We start from the raw sequence: 20,662 nt of genomic DNA on the forward strand, positions 1-20,662 counted from the left end.
ACTGACATTAAAAACATTTGCTCCTGTAAATTACGATTATTCTGCCCAACAGACTTTCGACTGAACATGTGAAGGTGGGAAAAAAAAACGTAAAAATGCATTTGGATCTTAACGTTATAAAACGTTTCAGCACATTTACGATTGCTCTATCCCAGCAGCTGTGGAAAAGTATTACATTTTGAAGTGTTTGTGTACTTGAACTGTGGTTTATACCATTATATGGGTGCCAGCTAGGGACAGGAATTGAGGATCGGGTCTTGTAGGGAACAGTTCCCAGTAGTTCAATTCCTTTCCTTTGATATGTTTCTTAGTGATGGTGTCGACTCTAAAAACGGTGCCAATGAGAACCGATCTATGTTAAGTGCTAGTGAAATCGATTTGCTAAATTCGTATCCCTAGTGTCTGCAAGGAAGTTTTTCTTTACTTAAATACTTTACCACAGTGGATAAAAGCTGAAATAAAGCAGTGCCTGAAAGTCTTCGACCCAAGTTATCCTTTGATGTAATAAAACAAACTTTACATGTGCAATGGAAAGGTACATATTACTCTGATTGAAAAAAACCCCAAACTTTTAAAAGCTTATTCAATTAAACATAATTGAAGGGATACAGTTGGCAACATCCTGTGAAATTTCCCCAGAGACACAGATCCATTTAAGTTCATTTTTAATTTAATGCACTTTGTACAAAACACAGTAAAGATGAAGAGCATGAACGCAATTTTGGCATCATCTCGTTTCCTCCCCCATCCTTTCCTGCAGAACAGCTGATTATCAGTGCTATCATCCTATCTGCAGAATGCAGTTCCCATCATTTTGTGACGACTCACTAAACTGTCAAAAAAAAATTCACAAAAGGTGCTCCTCGTCTTCCTGCCCTCGAGGCAAACATGCCAAGCTTGGGATTATTCTTTCAACAACAGGGACAGAGAGCTGAGTTTAGACTGTAGTGAGATAGCTTAATTTGTTATACTGATAATGTTATTTTAACCTCAGATTTATTAGTGATAGCACCAACATCTCAATCATGGTGGATCCAGGCCTGTGTGACTGGGGCTTTACCAAACATTTTCCTGAAGGGAAAAAAAAAAAAAAAGTCATGTTAATGACGATTCTGGTTGTGAGACCCAAAAGACTCAACTCTAAATACCAGCAATGACCTCTGCTTCTTTTCTGCGCAGCTGAGGCAAGGGGAACATGAAGATTACTCTGCAGGGAAGATTAGGACATCTAAATAAGACTTTTGCTGTAATTTTGTATTTTATATTTTGTTACTTAAAAATAGGACTTTGGCTATTCTATAAAGCATTTTAGCACGTTCCAGGTCAAATTATATCATGATTTACTGTCAATAAACTGTCAGATACCTGTTTAAACACTGGCCTTCCAGTTGACTAATCATGGCGTTCTATTTGACAGCTAAGTTCTACATTTTCTCTAAAATCAGCTCGTCCTACTGCATTTGATCCTGCTGCCCCTGATGTTTTATTGGAATAAGGGATTTTCTGGCCCTGCTACAGCTCTTCATGCCTAAAACATCTTTGAAAAAGCACAAGCTAACACATCAGCTACCTAAAACACTTTTCTTACTAATTCTATACAACACAGCCAAAAGTCTGTAATGATGATAATCTTCTTCTTTTTATCCAAGATTTATGTGACAGTTGGGCTTGGCAGACTCAAGGAAAAACAGATGCAATAAACTGTTCGTTCTGCAGGATAAATGTGAGAGAAGAAAAACAAGATGAAATATTAAAGAATAGTACACTTTCTCAGAGAGAACTATAAAGTAACTTTTAGTACTTCGACAGTCTCATTTGAACCAAAAATGTTGCCTTATGTACCCACCTTCTATAAAACTTCCACAAAGAGTGTTCGTATTGACAATTCTTTAGAAAAAACAAACAAACAAACAATCCCAGCAACAGCCCAGCCCATTATCAATTCTAGTATGATGTCAAAGAAAAGAAATTCAAAGAAATCATATCTGGATATACAGTGGATAACAAATTGTTCCTGTTGGATCATCTGCTGGTAATCTTACTCGGTGGTCTGAAACAATAATTCTAAGTCATCTTTTAACAATTTGACAGTGTACAGTGTACAACAAAAAGGTTTACATTTAGTACGCTCCTGCTGCTAATAAATAACAGTTACATGCTGGTAAATGAACCATTTACTGTAACTCAAGAAGGGTTTTTTGAAAAGTAGATCAGGTTTTAACAACTTAACAGTCGAACAGGTTAGAAAACACTTGTGATAGTTATTTATCTTCACCTCTCAATAATCTCATTGCAAATCTACCAGCTCTGCTATCTAAATATGGGTTCTTGGTTAGCATTTGTGTGAACAATTTATGTGATAAGACAGAATTGGAAACAACAAATCATTGTTTGCACTGATTGTGATAAAATCCGTTTTGCATTTGTGTTGGAAAAGGTTTTAATCTGCACACAACAAGGAGCTCAATATATATTTTTCCACAACATTTTCTAATATCTGACTTAAATACTGAAATATTGTGATATATAGTGAATATTACCATTTCTTTTGGTCTACTACTGCATGTTAATATCTTCCAGAGCCCAATACCTGGATCTGATGATTAAAATGGCACACACTGAACATTGTTCTGCTTCACAAAATGGGATTAGAGAATGTGCGCAGGCGACAGACCAGAACATCCCAAAACATAGTGTCAAACAGGGATTCAAGCAAAATCACCATCAGCTAAACCACAGGATCAAAGAAAGGATGAAAGCACATTTGATTAAAAACAGAATGAAGAAAAGGATTTATAAAGGCGGATGGCGACACTGGTAAACAAAGACAGCAATTTCCTCTCTCATTATAATATTCTGGATTGAACAAGTGGGAAAACAACACAGCATCATATCATGATTTCAATACAACAAAAGGTCTTCTTAGGGTTGTGGTTTACTTTTGACAGCAGGAGCAAATATGCTGGGAAAACAACAAAAAACAGTCTTTTTAGCTCTATTCACAGCCAGCAGTTACACGTGTGTTCACAAAGCCAGTGGTGCGTTCAAGGTCCTGCACCAGAAGTCAATTCATGATCAGTTCAAAGACTTGAGGAGTCTTTTACAGCATAAAAAAAATCCAAGCAAAGTCACTTCCTGAATTGAGGAATTGTTCCCTATTTTCATCTGGACATTTCAGGCCACACACATTTTCTGCAAATACACACAGCAACATCTAGTCCTCTTCTAACAAGGCACTAAGATTTCATTCAAGTTTATCATTCCATAAGTGCTTAATGCATTTTAAACCCCCCTCTCACACTCACACACTCACACACTCACACACACACACACACACACACACACACACACACACACACACACGTTAGTCTCAATCCCAGCGCTACCTTGGCGAGGCTATCCTGGATAATTTCCCCTTTTGGTCTCTACTCCCACTCACACTGTACTCTAAAGTGATGTGTCAGCATGGTGGCCGGCCAATCAGGCAGCCCTGCTGAGAATCAGCTGGCCTGTCAGTCACACGGCCAGCCATCCGGGCGCGCAGGGGTCTATTTGTGGTGCTGCCTGCTGCTCCGCACCTTGACGAGACCCCTTGCTTGGCCGTCTGTGACCGGGTTGCTTTAGTGACTGAGTGGAAAGCGGCAAATAGCGCACAGAAAGCAAAGGAGAAACTCAAAGAGGTGTGACAGCTACTCCCACTCCCACTGTCACCACAATAATGACAAAGAAGCTCTCGTGGTGCAGTCAGACAGAAGTTTGGCTTGGGAAAACTTACAGTGCATATTATAATTATTATTATTATAATAATTGCATATTGTTTTCTCCATTTGCTTTTGGTACAGCCCCAACAAAGTACACACTGTTGAATGTAGCAGGCAAATGAGCCCCAAACTTTAAACATCTTGCTGTGTGCGTAGTGCCAAAAAAGCACACTTGCTTGTATACTGCAAATCCTATGAGATGTAGTATGAATAATGAGGAGTCGTCGTAGTGATGCGAAGTAGCACGGCTATTTAGCTAACAAACCGCAGTAACCACGCAACCTTAAAACTAAATTCTGAACAAATACCTCCTGATTTAGTGGTCACTGCTTTGAGGAGCTTTTCTCAAAGCATTCTCAAATAAATGGACCCACTCCAGGGTGAGATCTCACAGGAAGCACTTGTTGGAGCCTTGTTGCAGTGCGATGACCTTACCTTGGATCTTCTGTTTGCCATTGTCGCTTTTATCTCTGCGTAGGCCTCAGACAGCCTGCATTCTTATTGGCTATTTTAAGAGATGCAGGACCTCTATGAAGAAAGCAAAATCTAGTCTGACTGCACCATTACCCAGCAGGAGTCAGCCTGCACATACCCTGGCATCGGATAGCGCTCGCCTCTGAGGAATATAAGAAGAACGTGGCACAGTGACAAATCTGTGAAGGACTAATCAATAAATACAGACAGGAAAGCAGAGAATAAGGAACAAATAAGTGAGGCACGTGCAAAAGGTCTTATCTCCTTGGACCGTCTTTGTCAACTTTCACCTACTACATTCAATGCAGCTCTGCCCGCAGACCAGGAGTTACACACATGAGGGGAAGGATGAGGGAGGGAACAGAAGGTTGTAAAGGAGAATCACTTCACCAGGTGATTTTCAGAGTGGTTCTGCCTGGCTTCACCCAGGTGTCAGTACGACTTTGGCTCAGCAAGAGCCCCTCCCCCCCTTCATCTACCCCCAGGGAGGTTGTCAGAGCTGGAGAGACATAAGGATATTTGAGAGAGAGAATGAAAAAGGTGGGTAAAGGTGCAGTCATGCAGGCAGATAGAGACGGACATGCAGGCAGTGGCAGACCGGGAGAGAAACGAGGGAGGAGAGATTGGAGGATAAAAGGTAGATGGACAGAAAGAGAGGGAGAGAGAACTGCAAACAACAAACCCCCAGAGAGGAAACAGTACAGGGGAAGAGAGGGAGATTTGAAACGGGCAAAAGAAATAAAGAGGAATGGCAGACGATAAAAAAATTAAATAAAAATCAGGAAGTGAGACAGACCTACTGCCACAGCAGCACCCCGACAGAACACACCCATCTCTCACAGAGTAACTTTTACACAAATCCCATCAATCAAACTCAAACCCAATCTTCCCTCACACTAATGCGTTTAACTAACCCCCTCTGCGTGCCGTCCTGCCTCACTCCCAGCACCCCAAAGAGAAACAGCTGTCACCTCATTGCGAGGTAAATGGGAAATACCCCAGTTCGCAATAGCAGCAGCAGCAGCTCCACTTCTGCGTGAGTCCTTCCTCGTGGATGCTGCAGGACTTCACTTGGCGCCCTGATTGAAGTGCTCCAGCACGGTGGCGTTGGTTTTCTCAAATAGCCACTGCTGAGTGGGCGAGGACGGGTCACACGTGTTCATGAAGACACGCCGCTCGTTCAGGCTGCTGTCGATACAGCTGTTGCTGACGGGGTGATACAGACTCTTATCCTGGAGGGAGAAACAAGGGAGATGACGGGCTGCGTCAAAGAGAAACTCTTTGGAAGCTCATTTGAAACATGGACAGTGTTTGAAACAATGACTCCCTGACAGCTATTGCTCTAAATGCTCAACATTTTCATGTCTCGTCTGTTTTATGTCAGCGAGAGGGGATATCTCGACTGTTCAAACCTTCTGTTTGTGAGGGACGGCCAATGAGAATAATCTTGGGTTAAGGGTGGAGGACAGGAACTATAATGGCTTGTTTGTGGTGGAGGATAAAGACTGCACTAAAACTCAGCTCATGTTAAACAGTAACTCATGCAAAGATATTCTAATAGAATCAAATAATGAATATACAGAGCTGGGAATGGGTATAACAGGTCCACTTTAAACCAATGTTTGCAAGTAACGCTTTCAACTTGTGTTGTTTACTGCTGCCAGCATGTTTCTTTGTGGCTACATTAAATCCCACAATGGTTACAAAAATAGAAACGTGGCCCTTTGTAATAGCCGAGCATAAAAGCACAACAACATAATGAGCCCCGTAGATTCGGTTAAAAAGTGCAAAGCTTTGGGAACTGATTAAGCATTCTTGAAGTCATTCATTCTGAAGCAATTACATTTGCAATTTTGCTGTTTTGTACTGTAAGAGGAAAACAAAAAGGCTCAGAGAAAGAGCTCACCACACAAACATTACACATAACCACGCCGAAGGCTCCGACTCTGATCTCCGCTTCATCTCTGTCATACCTTTCTGTAGCGCCACAGCTGGTTGCCTTTCATGCCGTGGCAGTCGTACAGGGTGACGGGGCTGTTGTGGGAAATGGCATCGAAGCAAACTTTTTTCGTGTGCATGGGGTCGCCCACCCGAATGTCCTCTCTCCAGCCAAACGTAAACACCTGCAGGAGATATAACGTAATGATTTTTTCCTTTTTTGAAGTGCGATGATCTTTACGCGACATGAAAAATTCTCAGCACAGGGTGAAGGGACTTGCAGGGGACTTGAAATGAATCGTTTGTTTTGTAGGTCAGAACTTTTGAAAAGAGCGATACAGGGTTAAAATATCAATGTGGGAGAAATCGTTTTTATAACCTACTGTAAGAAACTTTCACTTTCCTATTAAGCTGCTTTTGCTCCTTTGTGCTGTTTTGCTTCTGTAGAGTTCAGAATTGAATTTTATAAAAATCTAAAAGTTTATCATAGTTGTGGCCTTTGATTATTGATGGGAACTTCTGACCTGTTTTATACAGGAGGAGACTTGAACACCTCGGTTTCTGGAGTTTTCTGTATGAAACCTGTGTTCTCCTCTCTCCTGGTTACTCTGGCTTCCTCCCAAAACCCAACAACATGCATGTTAGGTTAATTTGTGATTCTCTGATTGGCTGTAGGTGTGAAGTGCTATGGGTGAAATTGGCTTGCAGTGCAAAGTGCTCTGAATGGTCAGTAAGAGAAGAAAAGTGCGATACAAATGCCAGTCTGTGTCCATTCAGTGTGAATCAGACTTTCAGGGAGCAATCTAAAAATAGCAGCCGTACTGGAAGCAGTGCAGCACTGACAGGAGAGTTCACTACACTTTAGTCACCATTTTTCCCCCATATCCAGTGAGGGTAACACATCTGACTGATGACCGAAAGGTAGCTGGTTCAATTCCAGCCGGAGACACAAATGTCAGGAAACGCATCTGGTGTAAGACTCTGCCAAATCCAACACGTGGAGTTACCTGCTGTGGTGCCCGTTTGTGAAAAGGGAGCAGCTTTTAAATAGGCAGATTTTTTCAACTCGCACTGCATTTTGTATGTATGTGTGTGTATGTATATATATATATATATATATATATATATATATATATATATATATATATATATATATATATATATATGTGTGTGTGTACAAGATCAATGGGACCCTAAGAGCCTTCATCAGGAACTCAATGGGGATGTGGCGTACAACACTAGAGGCCAACTCCAAGCCCATAGCACAAGTTACCATCAAGTGTGGGATCTACCAAGGAGATGCTCTGTCCCCACTGCTGTTCTGCATAGGCCTGAACCCCCTCAGTGAGATCATTAACAAGACTGGCTACGGATACAGACTACGGAACGGAGCAGTTGTCAGCCACCTCCTGTACATGGATGACATCAAGCTGTATGCCAAGAGTGAACGAGACATCGATTCACTGATCCACACTACCAGGCTATACAGCAATGACACTGGAATGTCGTTCGGACTGGAGAAGTGTAGTCGGATGGTAACAAAGAGAGGGAAGGTAGTCAGAACTGAGGGGATTGAACTACCAGAAGGCAACATTGCAGACATAGAGGACAGTTACAAGTACTTGGGGATCCCGCAGGCAAATGGGAACCATGAAGAGGCCGCTAGAAAGGCTGCAACCACCAAGTACCTGCAGAGGGTCAGGCAAGTCCTGAGGAGTCAGCTGAATGGTAAGAACAAGATCCGGGCCATCAACACATACGCCCTGCCCGTGATCAGGTACCCTGCTGGGGTAATAGGCTGGCCAAAGGAGGAGATAGAAGCCACTGACATAAAGACAAGAAAGCTCCTGACCATGCATGGAGGGTTTCACCCCAAGTCCAGCACCCTGAGGCTGTACGCTAAGCGGAAGGAAGGGGGCCGGGGACTGGTGAGTGCCAGCACCACAGTCCAGGATGAGACAAGGAACATCCAAGAATACATTGGGAAGATGGCCCCAACTGACCGAGTGCTCAGTGAATACCTCAGGCAGCAGAAACCCAAGAAAGAGGAGGGAGACGAGGAACCATCATGGAAGGACAGGCCCCTGCACGGTATGTACCACCGGCAGATAGAGGAGGTGGCTGATATCCAGAAATCCTACCAGTGGCTGGACAAAGCTGGACTGAAAGACAGCACAGAGGCACTAATCATGGCAGCACAAGAACAAGCTCTGAGTACAAGATCCATAGAGGCTGGGGTCTATCACACCAGGCAAGACCCCAGGTGCAGGCTGTGTAAAGATGCCCCAGAGACAATCCAGCACATAACAGCAGGGTGCAAGATGCTAGCAGGCAAGGCATACATGGAACGCCATAACCAAGTGGCCGGCATAGTGTACAGGAACATCTGTGCCGAGTATAACCTACAAGTCCCGAGGTCAAAATGGGAGATGCCCCCAAGGGTGGTGGAGAATGACCGAGCTAAGATCCTGTGGGACTTCCAGATACAGACGGACAAAATGGTGGTGGCTAACCAACCGGACATAGTGGTGGTAGACAAACAGAAGAAGACGGCCGTAGTGATCGATGTAGCGGTTCCGAATGACAGCAATATCAGGAAGAAGGAACACGAGAAGCTGGAGAAATACCAAGGGCTCAGAGAAGAGCTCGAGAGGATGTGGAGGGTGAAGGTAACGGTGGTCCCCGTGGTAATCGGAGCACTAGGTGCGGTGACTCCCAAGATAGGCGAGTGGCTCCAGCAGATCCCGGGAATAACATCGGAGATCTCTGTCCAGAAGAGCGCAGTCCTGGGAACAGCTAAGATACTGCGCAGGACCCTCAAGCTCCCAGGCCTCTGGTAGAGGACCCGAGCTTGAAGGATAAACCGCCCGCAGGGGCGTGCTGGGTGTTATATATACTAACCAAATGAAAGAGTTATGTACACAGCAGATATTTTTTTAACCGTTTACTGAAAATGTTTATCCTTTGTCCTCATGTCAACCAGCCCATAAACATGTCTGCATGCAGAAAAATGTCCTAATATAATACACTACACTGGGTGCATTTTAGTGCATGTGGTCTGAAAGAAGACCACAGTTTTGTAAAAGAAGAGTCAGGTTCAGTCTATGACCACAATATAATCAAATCGCTACAAAACCCTCCTCTCTGGACTGCTGGTGTCATAGAAGGTGCTTAAGCAAGGTATCATGTTTTTGACAGATGAGCAATAGTGTACCTTTTGTTATTATGATTCCCCGTCATTCTTCACAGACGCAGACATATTACTAGATTTTGACAGACTGTTTCCATCTTTCTCTGCAAAGGTTATTTTAATGTGTGCAGCCTTTTCCTTTGTCTTTACTATAGTCACGTATATGTACAAAGGAAACACAGACCCAACTGCGGGCTTTGTAACTCTCTAAGCAGTCAATCAAATCTTTTATTCAGAGCACACGTGAAAACAGGAAACAGAGGACGAGCTGCAGAAGTCTGAAGAGGAGAAACAGGTGGCGGGGAAAGGAGGCTTAAAGAAAATTTAGTTCAGAACAATGAAGAAAAGGGGAAACCCCAACTAAACCTGTTCATTATTTTAAATTAAACACTATTTGAAGACAAGCTCTTATTATTTTTAAGGAGAAGCCTTATTTTACTTGAAATGAGAACAACACTTTACTACTTTATTATTAGAGTAGCCTTTAGGTCATTGGGAAAATTAGTAATAATTTTTAAAATACTGCTGAATTTTACTGTGTTTTATTTGATAGCCGACACTCATTTCTGTTCATTCTGTACACAAATGAGTGTCGCAGTAATTTCACGAACAGATACATCCTGAAGTTTGCTGACGACACAGTGATCGTCAGTCTTCTAGTGGGGGACGAGTCAGGCCATGGACAGGTTGTAGATGATTTTGTAAATTGGTGTGATGAGTCCTTCTTTTCACTTAATGTGTCTAAAACTAAACTAAAGGAGGGGAAAAAACTATGATTATTGATTTTAGGAAGTCCTCTGATAGCTCATCACATATTATCATTAAAGCTGGGATAGTTGAGAGTTATAAATATCTAGGTGTGGTACTTGACCATAAACTGTGTTTTCAATCTCATACTGATGCCACTACTAAAAAAGTTCAACAAAGACTTTTCTTTTTAAGGAAAACGAGATCTTTTAATGTCTCATCTGAGATGTTGTCTTTGTTTTATAGAAGTTTTATTGAATCTGTGATGTTCTTTTGTATCGCTGCCTGGTTTGGCAACCTGACGGTGAAGAATAAGAATCGGTTGGGACTTCTGGTAAAAACTGCTTTATTTTTGATTCAATAATTTTGTATTTATCTTATATCTATGAATACAGAGTATATCCATAATTACATACAGTTTTTATTCATGGTTCTAAACCTAAAAAACAAAGACCAACGTGTGCTGTATCAATTGTTCTTTTTCTTGACCCTTAGTTTGTTTTCTGTGACAGTGATGGATTAACGCAGCTTCTTATGATCCTTATCCATTTGTCTACATGTCGATGAGTTCATCAGAATGATTGATATCATAATCTGCTGATATCAAAGCTGCCTTAGCCGTGAAATCAACGATTATGATAAATCTTGATATGTTCAATGAATTGAAACGTCTCAGCTAACAACTCATATTAGATTTTTGCATTTAGTTTCATTAAAACCAGCAAATGACTCATTTTGATTTGGTAAATGTAGAAGTATTTCTGGATTCCAGACATATCCAGACCAAAAAAAAAAAAAAAAAAAAAAAAGTCTAATTCGCTCTTACTTAAAACCAAACATACAAAATTAAACTTTTAATCTCCATCTGTGTCCAGGTGACTGTCGCCCCTCTGGCTCCCAAACACTGTCTGAATGATTTGCTCCACTCCTCCTGTACAGGATCGAAAAGCCCCGACAAGGACAGCTGCCAGAGAGGCCACCTGTGAGCTGCAGCGAATGCATTTCGTGCTGGCTCTGAATACAGATTGAGACTGTGACACAAATTAAACTACAATGCATCTTCAGATTAAAGCAATTAAACTGTCAGAGCTGTGAGGCGCAGTATTTTGGCTGTGGAAACAAAAGGGGACATTCAATCCATTAAGTTTGTATTATGAGCTGTGCTTTAAGATCTACGCTGTGAAGTGTGAGTGCAGAGTCCTTTTAGAACAATGCAGAGATAATGAAGAAGCTTTTCCATCTATGCGGGCACTATTTTTTTGACATTTATGTCTCGTTAGCTGACAAAATCCAATTACTTAAGCGATTTCATAAATGTGCCCTTAGGAAAAACCTAAAATCGCTCAACTTTGTAGTTGAAAGGCACATTTGTGGACCACCAGACTACGCTTTCCTTTAGATTTCTTTTTAAATCTACATTGTGGAGTATAGGTGATCGCTATAATGCTTATTACATCCTGGACAGCCTGATGACACAGCAAGAAAATAGCCGTTATAATAAATCACTCCTACCTGTACACCTGCCACCTTCAGCAATGTAAGGACTGGCCCACACTATCGAAGCTAACAGAAAACTCCCAATGCAGGGAATGCTGGGAAATCTGACCACAGTATAATGAATCTTCTGAGTAAGTACGGGGCGGAGAGTGAAACACATCACTGACAAAATTAAAGAGCAACTTCTTTTAATAAAGCGTGCCAGGATCCTGATGAAATCAAGGGTGCAATTACATCAACTATTAAAATTATATGGGGAAAATTAAACTATTAAAAACTTCTAAAATAACGACTTTTGGCCCGGGTATCAAAAGAAGATCAAAGTATGGTTTCTGCATGCCTAATGTTGAATTAATGTATGAAAAAGGAGGCAGTTAAAAGTTTCAAAAACAGGCTTTAAAAATAAAAAGGGAACTGTGTGTGCAAGGGTTTCAAATATTTAAGGGCAGGTCCACAAGAAAAAAAGTAAAATAAAGTAGAACGCAAGTCTTTGATGAAAACAAAACAAAACAAAAAAACCTGAACAAAAACACGAAAGAAAAAAAAACATTATGATGGATGAACCAAAACTCCCATGGAAATAGAAAAAGATAAGATAAGATAACCTTTATTAGTCCCACACGTGGGAAATTTGAAAAATATAAAGAAAAACAACAAAAAACAAAAAGGCCGTTTCTGTTGCAAAATCCTTGGAATCATAACATCCTCTGGGACTCACGGATTGGCAAAACCTGCAGTTTCTCCACCGGCCACTTGGGCTTGTCTTTAAAAAGTCAAACCATGTTGACGCCTATAAATCTGTACGCAAAGGCCACATTTTTTGAGCTTTGTACTGCAAGTTCAGCTTGGTCAGTAGAAAGATCTGACAACATGGCAGACACACTCCAGGTTACCAACGCGAGCAGCACAGGCAGCGATGATGCTGTGCTGAGTTTGCCTAATACAGTTACGCTGCAGCTTACGCTTCCCCTCAGGATATGTCTGGATTCTATTTTGAGATTTTAATTTAATGAAGATGCACATTTTGTTATGATCTGGACAATGTCAGCGCATTAATTCTCTGGATTTGCAGGTTTTCTTTATTGCCGCCTACAGTGATTGTATCAATGGGACCGTGTTAGGCGTGCTTACTGTGAGCACACAGGTTGACTTCTTTCTCACCACTCTCCCTGTATACAGAAGAACTTGGGTTAAATGAGTAATAATTAGACGTTAAAGGTGAACTAATAACATGACCTTAATCAGGCTCCATTCAAGCTACACTGATTAATAACTGACTTCAGTGACTTTTTCGTACCTGTCCATGTCTCCAGCTCACATCGCCTTGTCCCTTCACACAACTCTCCAGGCGGATAGGACTCCCCGACACAAAATGTTTACTCTCCATACACATGCTGCTACCCACGTTACGGATCTTCACCAAAAAACACACATAAGAGCAGAGTCACATAAGCATGAAAGACGGCAGAAAGACGTTATTCAGGCAATAAGAGTTGTACATCTTCAACAGAGATCAGAGGTTTTCTTAACTACCAAAATCACAAAGAATATAATGCAAAAAAAAAATCATCAGGCAGCTTCAAGTAGTATTACACCATTAGTTTGGGTTATTTCAGGAGGCAAGAACACTGCAATTAAGCTCTAATTAAATTCATGCACTGCTCCAGACATGCACAGCTCCAGACAGCAGTCTGGTATGACAGACAGATAGGAATATTAGAGCCAAATGGAGAGAATTTCTGACAGCTTCTTGAGTTATTTTAGAGGAAACCGCTGGTAATTACTCTTATCTTTTGGCCTGCCATACCAAAGGAGAAAAGGAAGAATTTGCTTAAGACACCAGTAACAAGACCAACTATCTTTAGACTGAACCTCTGGCACACAAAGTGGCATTTTAAAACTAAACTACATGAAGCTGAGAAAAAAATAGCTTCACATTACATATTCAAAGTACTCACTGTCATGACTTTCTAACACACATTTCTTGGTAGCTCTAGTTCCATCTTTCAATTAGGCTGCCTTTAATTAGAGGATAAGAGCAACTGTACCTCTCCCCATGCAGCAGCAGGAGGCTCCACAGGTGGGTAGTGCTTGGGCAGATCCCAGGCCACCTCACTCATGAACCACTTGAAGTTCTTGCAGTTGAGCCGGTTCCTCAGCTCCTTCTGCACAGTCATGTCTCCTGCCGACAGGTGGCGGTACTCAGGCCTGCGCTGGTAGATGTACTCGGCGTACTCGTCCATCCACACTTCTGCTACTCGCTTCAGGTTCTGAGATCAGAATGGTTTCTCAGTTAACTCTACAGTTACAGACCACATTTCACACTGTTAACTGTCAGAACAACAGACATCAAGTTTTCACACCAATCAAATAAATGACTATATTTATAAAAATGTTGTTGGTTCATTTATTGGCAAAAGCCGAGGCTCACAGAATAACTTTGCTACCATCAGGTTAGTTCTTTGTATATGCAGTAAATTCTTCTTTCAAATTCTGCTTCTTACACAACTACATGATCAAGTTCTGCACGAACTGGACCAACAAATACCCCAATTTGCTAAGCTGTCACAAACTGACTGACAGCAGTGATTTGTGTATGTAGTGCCTGAATTGGCTCATCAGACAGCAGCCTCTTTGGTTGACAATCAAGTAATGCAGGAAATGCAGTTAAAAGTAAAAAAAAATAATAATAAAAACATATATAGCACCTTTCAAGAAAAAAAAAACCCAAAACAAAGTGCTTCACAGAAGCTAAAACATAAAAACAAAAATCAACCAAAGGCAAGTTTAAAAAGATACGTTTTTAGCTGTTTTTAAAAGAGACCACCGAATCCACATATCTCAGGCTCAAAGGGAGAGAGTTCCACAGTCTAGGGGCCACAGTTACAAAAGCTCTGTTGCCTTTAGTTTTCAGCCTCGTGTGTTGGACAACCAGCAAGCCCTAATCACATGACCTCAGGGACCTGCTGGGAATGTATGGATGTAAAGGTTCCCTGATATATGTTGGTGCTTGTCCACGCAGAGCCTCGAATGTCAAGGTCAAAACCTTGAAGTGGATTCTGAATTTATTAGGGAGCCAGTGCAGCTGAATCAGCAGGGGTGTGACATGGGAGTACTTGGAGGACTTGCAGCAGCTTTCTGAACAACTTACAGATGCTCCAAAGAGGCTTTATATAAACAAGCAAACAAAGAATTACAATAATCCAGACGAGATGAAACAAATGCATGAATGACAATTTATAATTCAAAAGTCAAAAGTTACACCGAGGTTCCTGATAGAAGGTTTGGCAAATGTAGCAAGTGGACCCAAGTTTTCCATAACACTAGATGCAAATCCTTTAGGAGCACAAACAAGGACTTCAGTCTTCCCCTCATTTAGTTGAACGAAGTTTTCAGCCATCCAACCTCTAATGGAGTCTAGGCACTTATGCAAAATCTGTAGCATGGAAACATCTTGGGCTTAAAGGAGATATATAAATGAATATCATCTGCATAGCAGTGATAAGAAATGTCCTTAAAAGTGCTCAATAAGTGCTGAAGAGGAAGTAAATACAACAAAAACAATAAAGGCCCCAAAACAGAACCTTGTGGCACACCATAGGCAAGAAAAGTAGAAGAGAAACTGTACTCAGAGGTAGCCACAGAAAAGGATCGTTCATGCAAATAAGATTCAAACCACTCCAAAGCAGACCCTGATATACCCAGCCAGTGTCTTAGCCTATCTAGCAGAACATGATGGTTCACAGTATCAAAGGCGGAGGTCCAACATCAACAAAATGGAGCATTTTCCTGCATCACATCTCATCAAAATGTTGTGGGAGACTAAGAGTTTTACTTCAAAGACGCCCAAGTTAACTTTACAACAACTTTCAGGTAGAGAAAGTTGTTTTTGTCTTTAAAGCCTTTATAGCCAATATTTCCTCTTTTTTCTTAATAACGTGGCTGTTTCAGTGTATTACAATTTGGGCTATTGGCTGCAACAAGTGTCCACATGCACATTACATTCCTTTGTGGCTACTAGTTGGTTACTAATGGATATTCCAGGCTTTGTTTGTGCAGGTAACCCTCTAATATATTTACCATCTTACCATATGTAAATCAATAATATATTTTGTTCCATAAAAGAGCCATGAAAGATTTCACAAAAGCTGCAAATAGGTGAAGAAATCTAATGAATTTTCTTTATGATAAATGCATTGATAAAAAGTCATGAAATATGTTAGAAATTTAAATATTTGTGAAGTTTCAGTTTTTCAAAGTCATCTAATGAGAAACTGGACCAATTGTACTTGCGTCTATTCCCTAACCAACCACCAGTTTGATCATCAAAGTGGTGAAATTCCCTTTAGATTAATTCCAGACTCGTAATCTGCAGAACAGCTATCTGAGATTCTGTGTTAGTTTTGTCACGCTGTGCAGCACATTTAATATTCTCCCCTATGCCTTTTTTTTTCTGCTTTTGCTGTCTGAAAATATTTGTAATAAATATATAAATAAATAAAATCTGCTTTAATGTCTTACAGTTAGCTGGCCTGTTAGCTAAATTCCTGCCTTTCTGGGCATCGTGTCTTCACTGCAACAAACAAAGCCATCATTTGTACATCCTGCCACCCTTGAAGTTTTGATTGATTTGACATGACAAAATGATCAAAGCCGCTCAGTAGAAAGGAGGCCAGTCATCATACAGGACCTGTCATTGTGCCCCGGGAGGCGAGAGATGAAAAAAGTACCTTGTCTCTAGTCACGAAAGCAGATATAACACTGAACTGAATTATGTGCTAATTTACAAGGTGCCTTTATAAAGGATGAAAAACTGTCTGTTTCTTTTCTTTTTTTCTATATACTTGGTGTTGGGAAGCTGTTACGCCTAATTAGGTCTCTAATGACATTACACATGGATCTGAAACATTCTTTGTAGCTTTATGAAATAAGAAAATCTGAAATCAGCTGTGAGACTGGCTTGGCTTTAACAGAAGAAAAGGAGCAATATGCATAATGTGAGTTGATGTTGTGAATCCACACTTAAGTATTACTGCTTTGTCAATTCAACTTGTTTTTATTTTATATTTATATACTGATGACATTATTCACTAAAGATTGAAAAGATGAATTATCAGGAAAGAAAAACCCAAATGCCAACTGCATTCATTCTTCCTCTTTACTCAGAGGGGGGGCATCTTCTTTTGATGCACTCCAGTGGCTCCACCTTTTCTCCTCCCCTAAAGAAACCCAAAGGTCAAAGTCACCACTCCAACCAGATTTAAGGGCTAATATGCCTTGGGAATAACCATTTCGATAACCCCAACCTTAAGGTGAAATTCTTAGAAAAAGTGGTAATTTTAAGACTTTTCTTGGTATTTCATCACTAAGAGCTACTCTTAGTGCAAGGAAGTCCTGGAGAATAAAAAATAAGGATTACGAAACAAGAAGCCCTTCTGAAAAAGTGAAACACGTAAAGGTCTGATTTAATGTCTTTTTACAAGATCACATCTTGAAAAAATAATTGCTAAAATCATGAGGAAAAACAATTTTTTTTTTTTTAAACCATCAGATACTGATAGAAAACCAAGGAGAAAAAAAAATAGAATATGGACTTACTGCAAGCTACATAAACAAAACAAATAAACAGAATATATCCATGTAGGTTGTTTGGGCAAACAAGATGCTTCTTTAGTTTTTATAAGCCGACAGAGTTCCAGATATTTAACTGCTAGCGGAGTTGTGTTGGTTGCTTCATGTGGTGCTGGTAATATCATTGCACAACCACATCCATTACGTTATTCGCCTGAACGATAGGTGCATGGCACGATTGTGCACGGCACGATTGTGCACTCGGCAAACGCACCGTTGGCACAACCTGCCAGGTTATAAAAATCAAGATGTTAGCTGCTGTTTTCAACGGGTCGTGCACGACAGTAGCGGTGTCGTCAATTTCATGTCAAATTTGTCATATGGTGCTGGTTGCAAGGCACTGAGATTTCCTGACCTACCATATCTTAAGATGTTGGTCATTATGTGAATCATTTGAGAGACACTGTAGAATCTACACATGTCAAGATGCGAGTAGAGCTCGAATCACCCGAGAAGACTTCCAGGACTTCTTGGTACAACATTGAACACTCGGATCCTCAAAAGAGTTTCCCTTCTCTGTGTAGGTGGAGTAAGTGCACAGGACAATAGAAGTCTTGAGAATCTGAGAGAGGAGTAAAGGACTCCATCAATGTCCACTGTGAACCGTCGCTCAACAGAGATTGTTATAAGATCTAATGAGAGCAACTTAAAATGAACAAGAACACCCAAATGTAAGACATCAGCTACAAAGAATGCATTATTTATTGTACATTTAGGCCACTAAATTATACATGTAGTGACATAAGCTCACAGAAAAAGCCCCACCCTTTTTGTCTCATTATAAGAGCATTAATATTCATGACTAAGAGGCATAAAACAGGTGAGGAGGAGAGAAATCCGATGCAAAATGAGCGACAGTAATGGCAGCACAGACAACATCTGACACAGGTTCTTTAAGCCTGCTTTGAGTTGCAAACATAAAAGCCTGAGCAATGCGAAATCCATCCATCTGAAGCCTTTGAGGCGTCAGCCTCTGGGGTGCGCACGCATGCCTGGGAGTATAGATGGTAGCAGCCTTGGAGGCAGGGATGGTGAAAGGAATGAGAATACAAGTTCAGCAATCCTCCCAGGAAGGAATAAATACAAATCCTCCAACCCTCGGAGGTACAGATGTAGTGAAGAAAAGCTTCCAGCCACACACACACAGGCACACATAAAATCCCTGTAGCAAAGCTCATCGCCTGCAGCAAAACTCAAGCTCTGTGCTCCCTAGGTGAAGTGCAGTTCAGTGGTTCTATCTTCCTGTGTGCCGACTGGACTTAGCGGGGGCTGAGATTCCCTGATGTGCACACACATACGTGCACACAAAACTCTATAAATATGTCTGGAGATCCTTTGTTCTCTTTATCTGTACCTGCTGAAATGCTTCTCTCACCACGATACTTAAAACAAAATCAACATAAATGAAAAAAAAAAAAAAAAGTCTTGAAGGTTTAATTCTTTCCTGAGGCAAAAGATTTTTAGAGCACGGGAGAAGTGTCTCTTAGTGAGCCATGACTAAATCCTTACACAAACCAAAGTCTTTATTGAGTCCTGTTAAGGGAATTCTTCAGTCCGTTAGTTCTGCATGTCTAGATATACATTCTGGATTTTGTGCAGCAGATCTCTACTATTAAAACTGAAACAGTTAAGGCACTCTGATGGACTGGTGACTGCTCCAGGGTGTATCCGCCTCGCACACTATGGGAGCTGGGACAGACTCTGGCCTCCCTGCAACCCTAAGTTTGATAAAAGTGGCGGGGGGGAAAAGGGTGGATGTTTAGAATGATAAGCTTTTTACTGGGAAAACTCTTTTTACTCAGTTGGGGTTGGTTCAGTTGCTTTGAAGTGAGAGCCACAAACAGTGTGTCATCAACAGCAGGTGGTGTCAAGCTGCCAAGCAGACGGGAGCATTGACCGGCACCGGAACTAAAGTCATGGACTGTTGACGACACAGTCAGCAACAAAATGGATTTTAGCCACCTAAGGGAAATCAATAGTGGTTTAAGTTTATGCCCTATTTACCCACAAAGCCAGAGCACATCATCAGATTGACAACCCCGCCCCCCCAGCAATTTTACCACACAAAATCTTAAACTTTTTCCACCTCCTGCTGTTTTGATTGGTTATTTTATATTATGGTGTCACATTGTGACATTTAACATTTTGGGGTTATGAATTGTTAGCCGTCTGCTGTCTTCCTGCATGTTGCAGGAGAACTTTATGCTTCAGTGAGCAGAGGGATAGAGGGGTGGATTTGCACAAGTCGAATGTTTGCGAAATAGTCGAAGCTCTAATCCAGCGCTATCAAACTCATTTTACATGGTGGGGTACATAAAGTCCAAATATGATCTTAAATAAGAAATGTCTGTTAGTAAGACGACTGTGAAACTGCCAAAAACACAGCTAAAAATGCAAATTTATGCCCTCCTTGGCAGTTTTCACACTTTGCAAAGTCATGCAATGGGCTGTTTGATTACGTGATTATGTTTGCTGTGTTTGACACCCCTGCACTAATCTATTGATTTGTGTTCCTCACACAACATTATACTTGTGCTGCTAAATGAAATTTTCCATCATTTTGCTGATCATACTAGAGCTCGAGTTGACTTGATTTATTTTGATATGATATATAGAAATAAACATCTAGCTCCATCTCTCTGAATGTTTTGTTGGAGGATATATTTGAAGTTATGTTTTCCAAAACAACTGACACATTCTCATAAATTTAGAACTTCTAAATTTATCTTCATAAATTTAGCACTAATCCATTATAAAATATACAGAAGCAGTTCTTTGTAGTTGTTGTTGTTTTTTTCCCCCAGTCCCTACTGAAGAGTCTGGACAACACAAATGATCCAAAATACGCTCAGTGATTGTTACTGTCATTTGGAGGGGGTCATGTCCGTGGAAGTGAACATGTATATATATAGTAATGAGACCTGGGCACTCTCAAATTTGCCAGCCATGTACAGTAAGTATTTACTTATATAAGGATGTTATTCAGTGTCTATTAAACACTGGTCAGTGTTTTTCACACCAATGTTTAAAAAAAGAAAAATCACAAATAAAAAGTAAACAAAACAAAACAAAAAATAACAGCTTAAGAGCACTTTGTAAATTGTGCTAACCAACCTTATGCTTTTAGAGCTGAACTGATAACTAAGGTCCACAAAACAGAGGTAAATCTTAAAGTGCTGTTTGTGTGTGACAGCGCTTTGTGTCATTATCATGTAAGTCATTTTAAAAATGACTTACATGATAATGACATGTGGAGAAAAAAAATATACTAAAAAACAAAACAAGAAAATGCCAATCTTTTCTCCCCCCAAGCTGACATACAAAAAAAGCTCTGTAGATCTCTCTCACACACACACACACACACACATACACGTTTTTCCAGTCACGTGGGGACTTCCATCTAGGAGGTTACGCGTGGGGACAC

General features: G+C 40.8%; 2 protein-coding genes across 2 annotated transcripts in view; both read right to left on the reverse strand.

Moving 5' to 3' along the window:
- Positions 1–20,662, reverse strand: part of LOC113030056 (polypeptide N-acetylgalactosaminyltransferase 10-like) — a 512,613-nt gene that overhangs the window by 50,985 nt on the left and 440,966 nt on the right. The gene's annotated exons all lie outside the window — the stretch shown is intronic.
- On the reverse strand, positions 185–14,131 carry LOC113030058 (polypeptide N-acetylgalactosaminyltransferase 10-like). The gene is made up of 4 exons (XM_026181118.1): positions 13,656–14,131; positions 12,905–13,021; positions 6,209–6,358; positions 185–5,467 (listed from the first exon to the last, which is right to left on the reverse strand). The coding sequence occupies exons 1-4, from the start codon at positions 13,848–13,850 to the stop codon at positions 5,303–5,305; spliced, it is 627 nt and encodes a 208-aa protein (XP_026036903.1). The 5' UTR covers positions 13,851–14,131; the 3' UTR covers positions 185–5,302.

The sequence above is a fragment of the Astatotilapia calliptera genome, chromosome 10 (assembly GCF_900246225.1).
Source record: "Astatotilapia calliptera chromosome 10, fAstCal1.2, whole genome shotgun sequence".
Taxonomy (NCBI): domain Eukaryota; kingdom Metazoa; phylum Chordata; class Actinopteri; order Cichliformes; family Cichlidae; genus Astatotilapia; species Astatotilapia calliptera.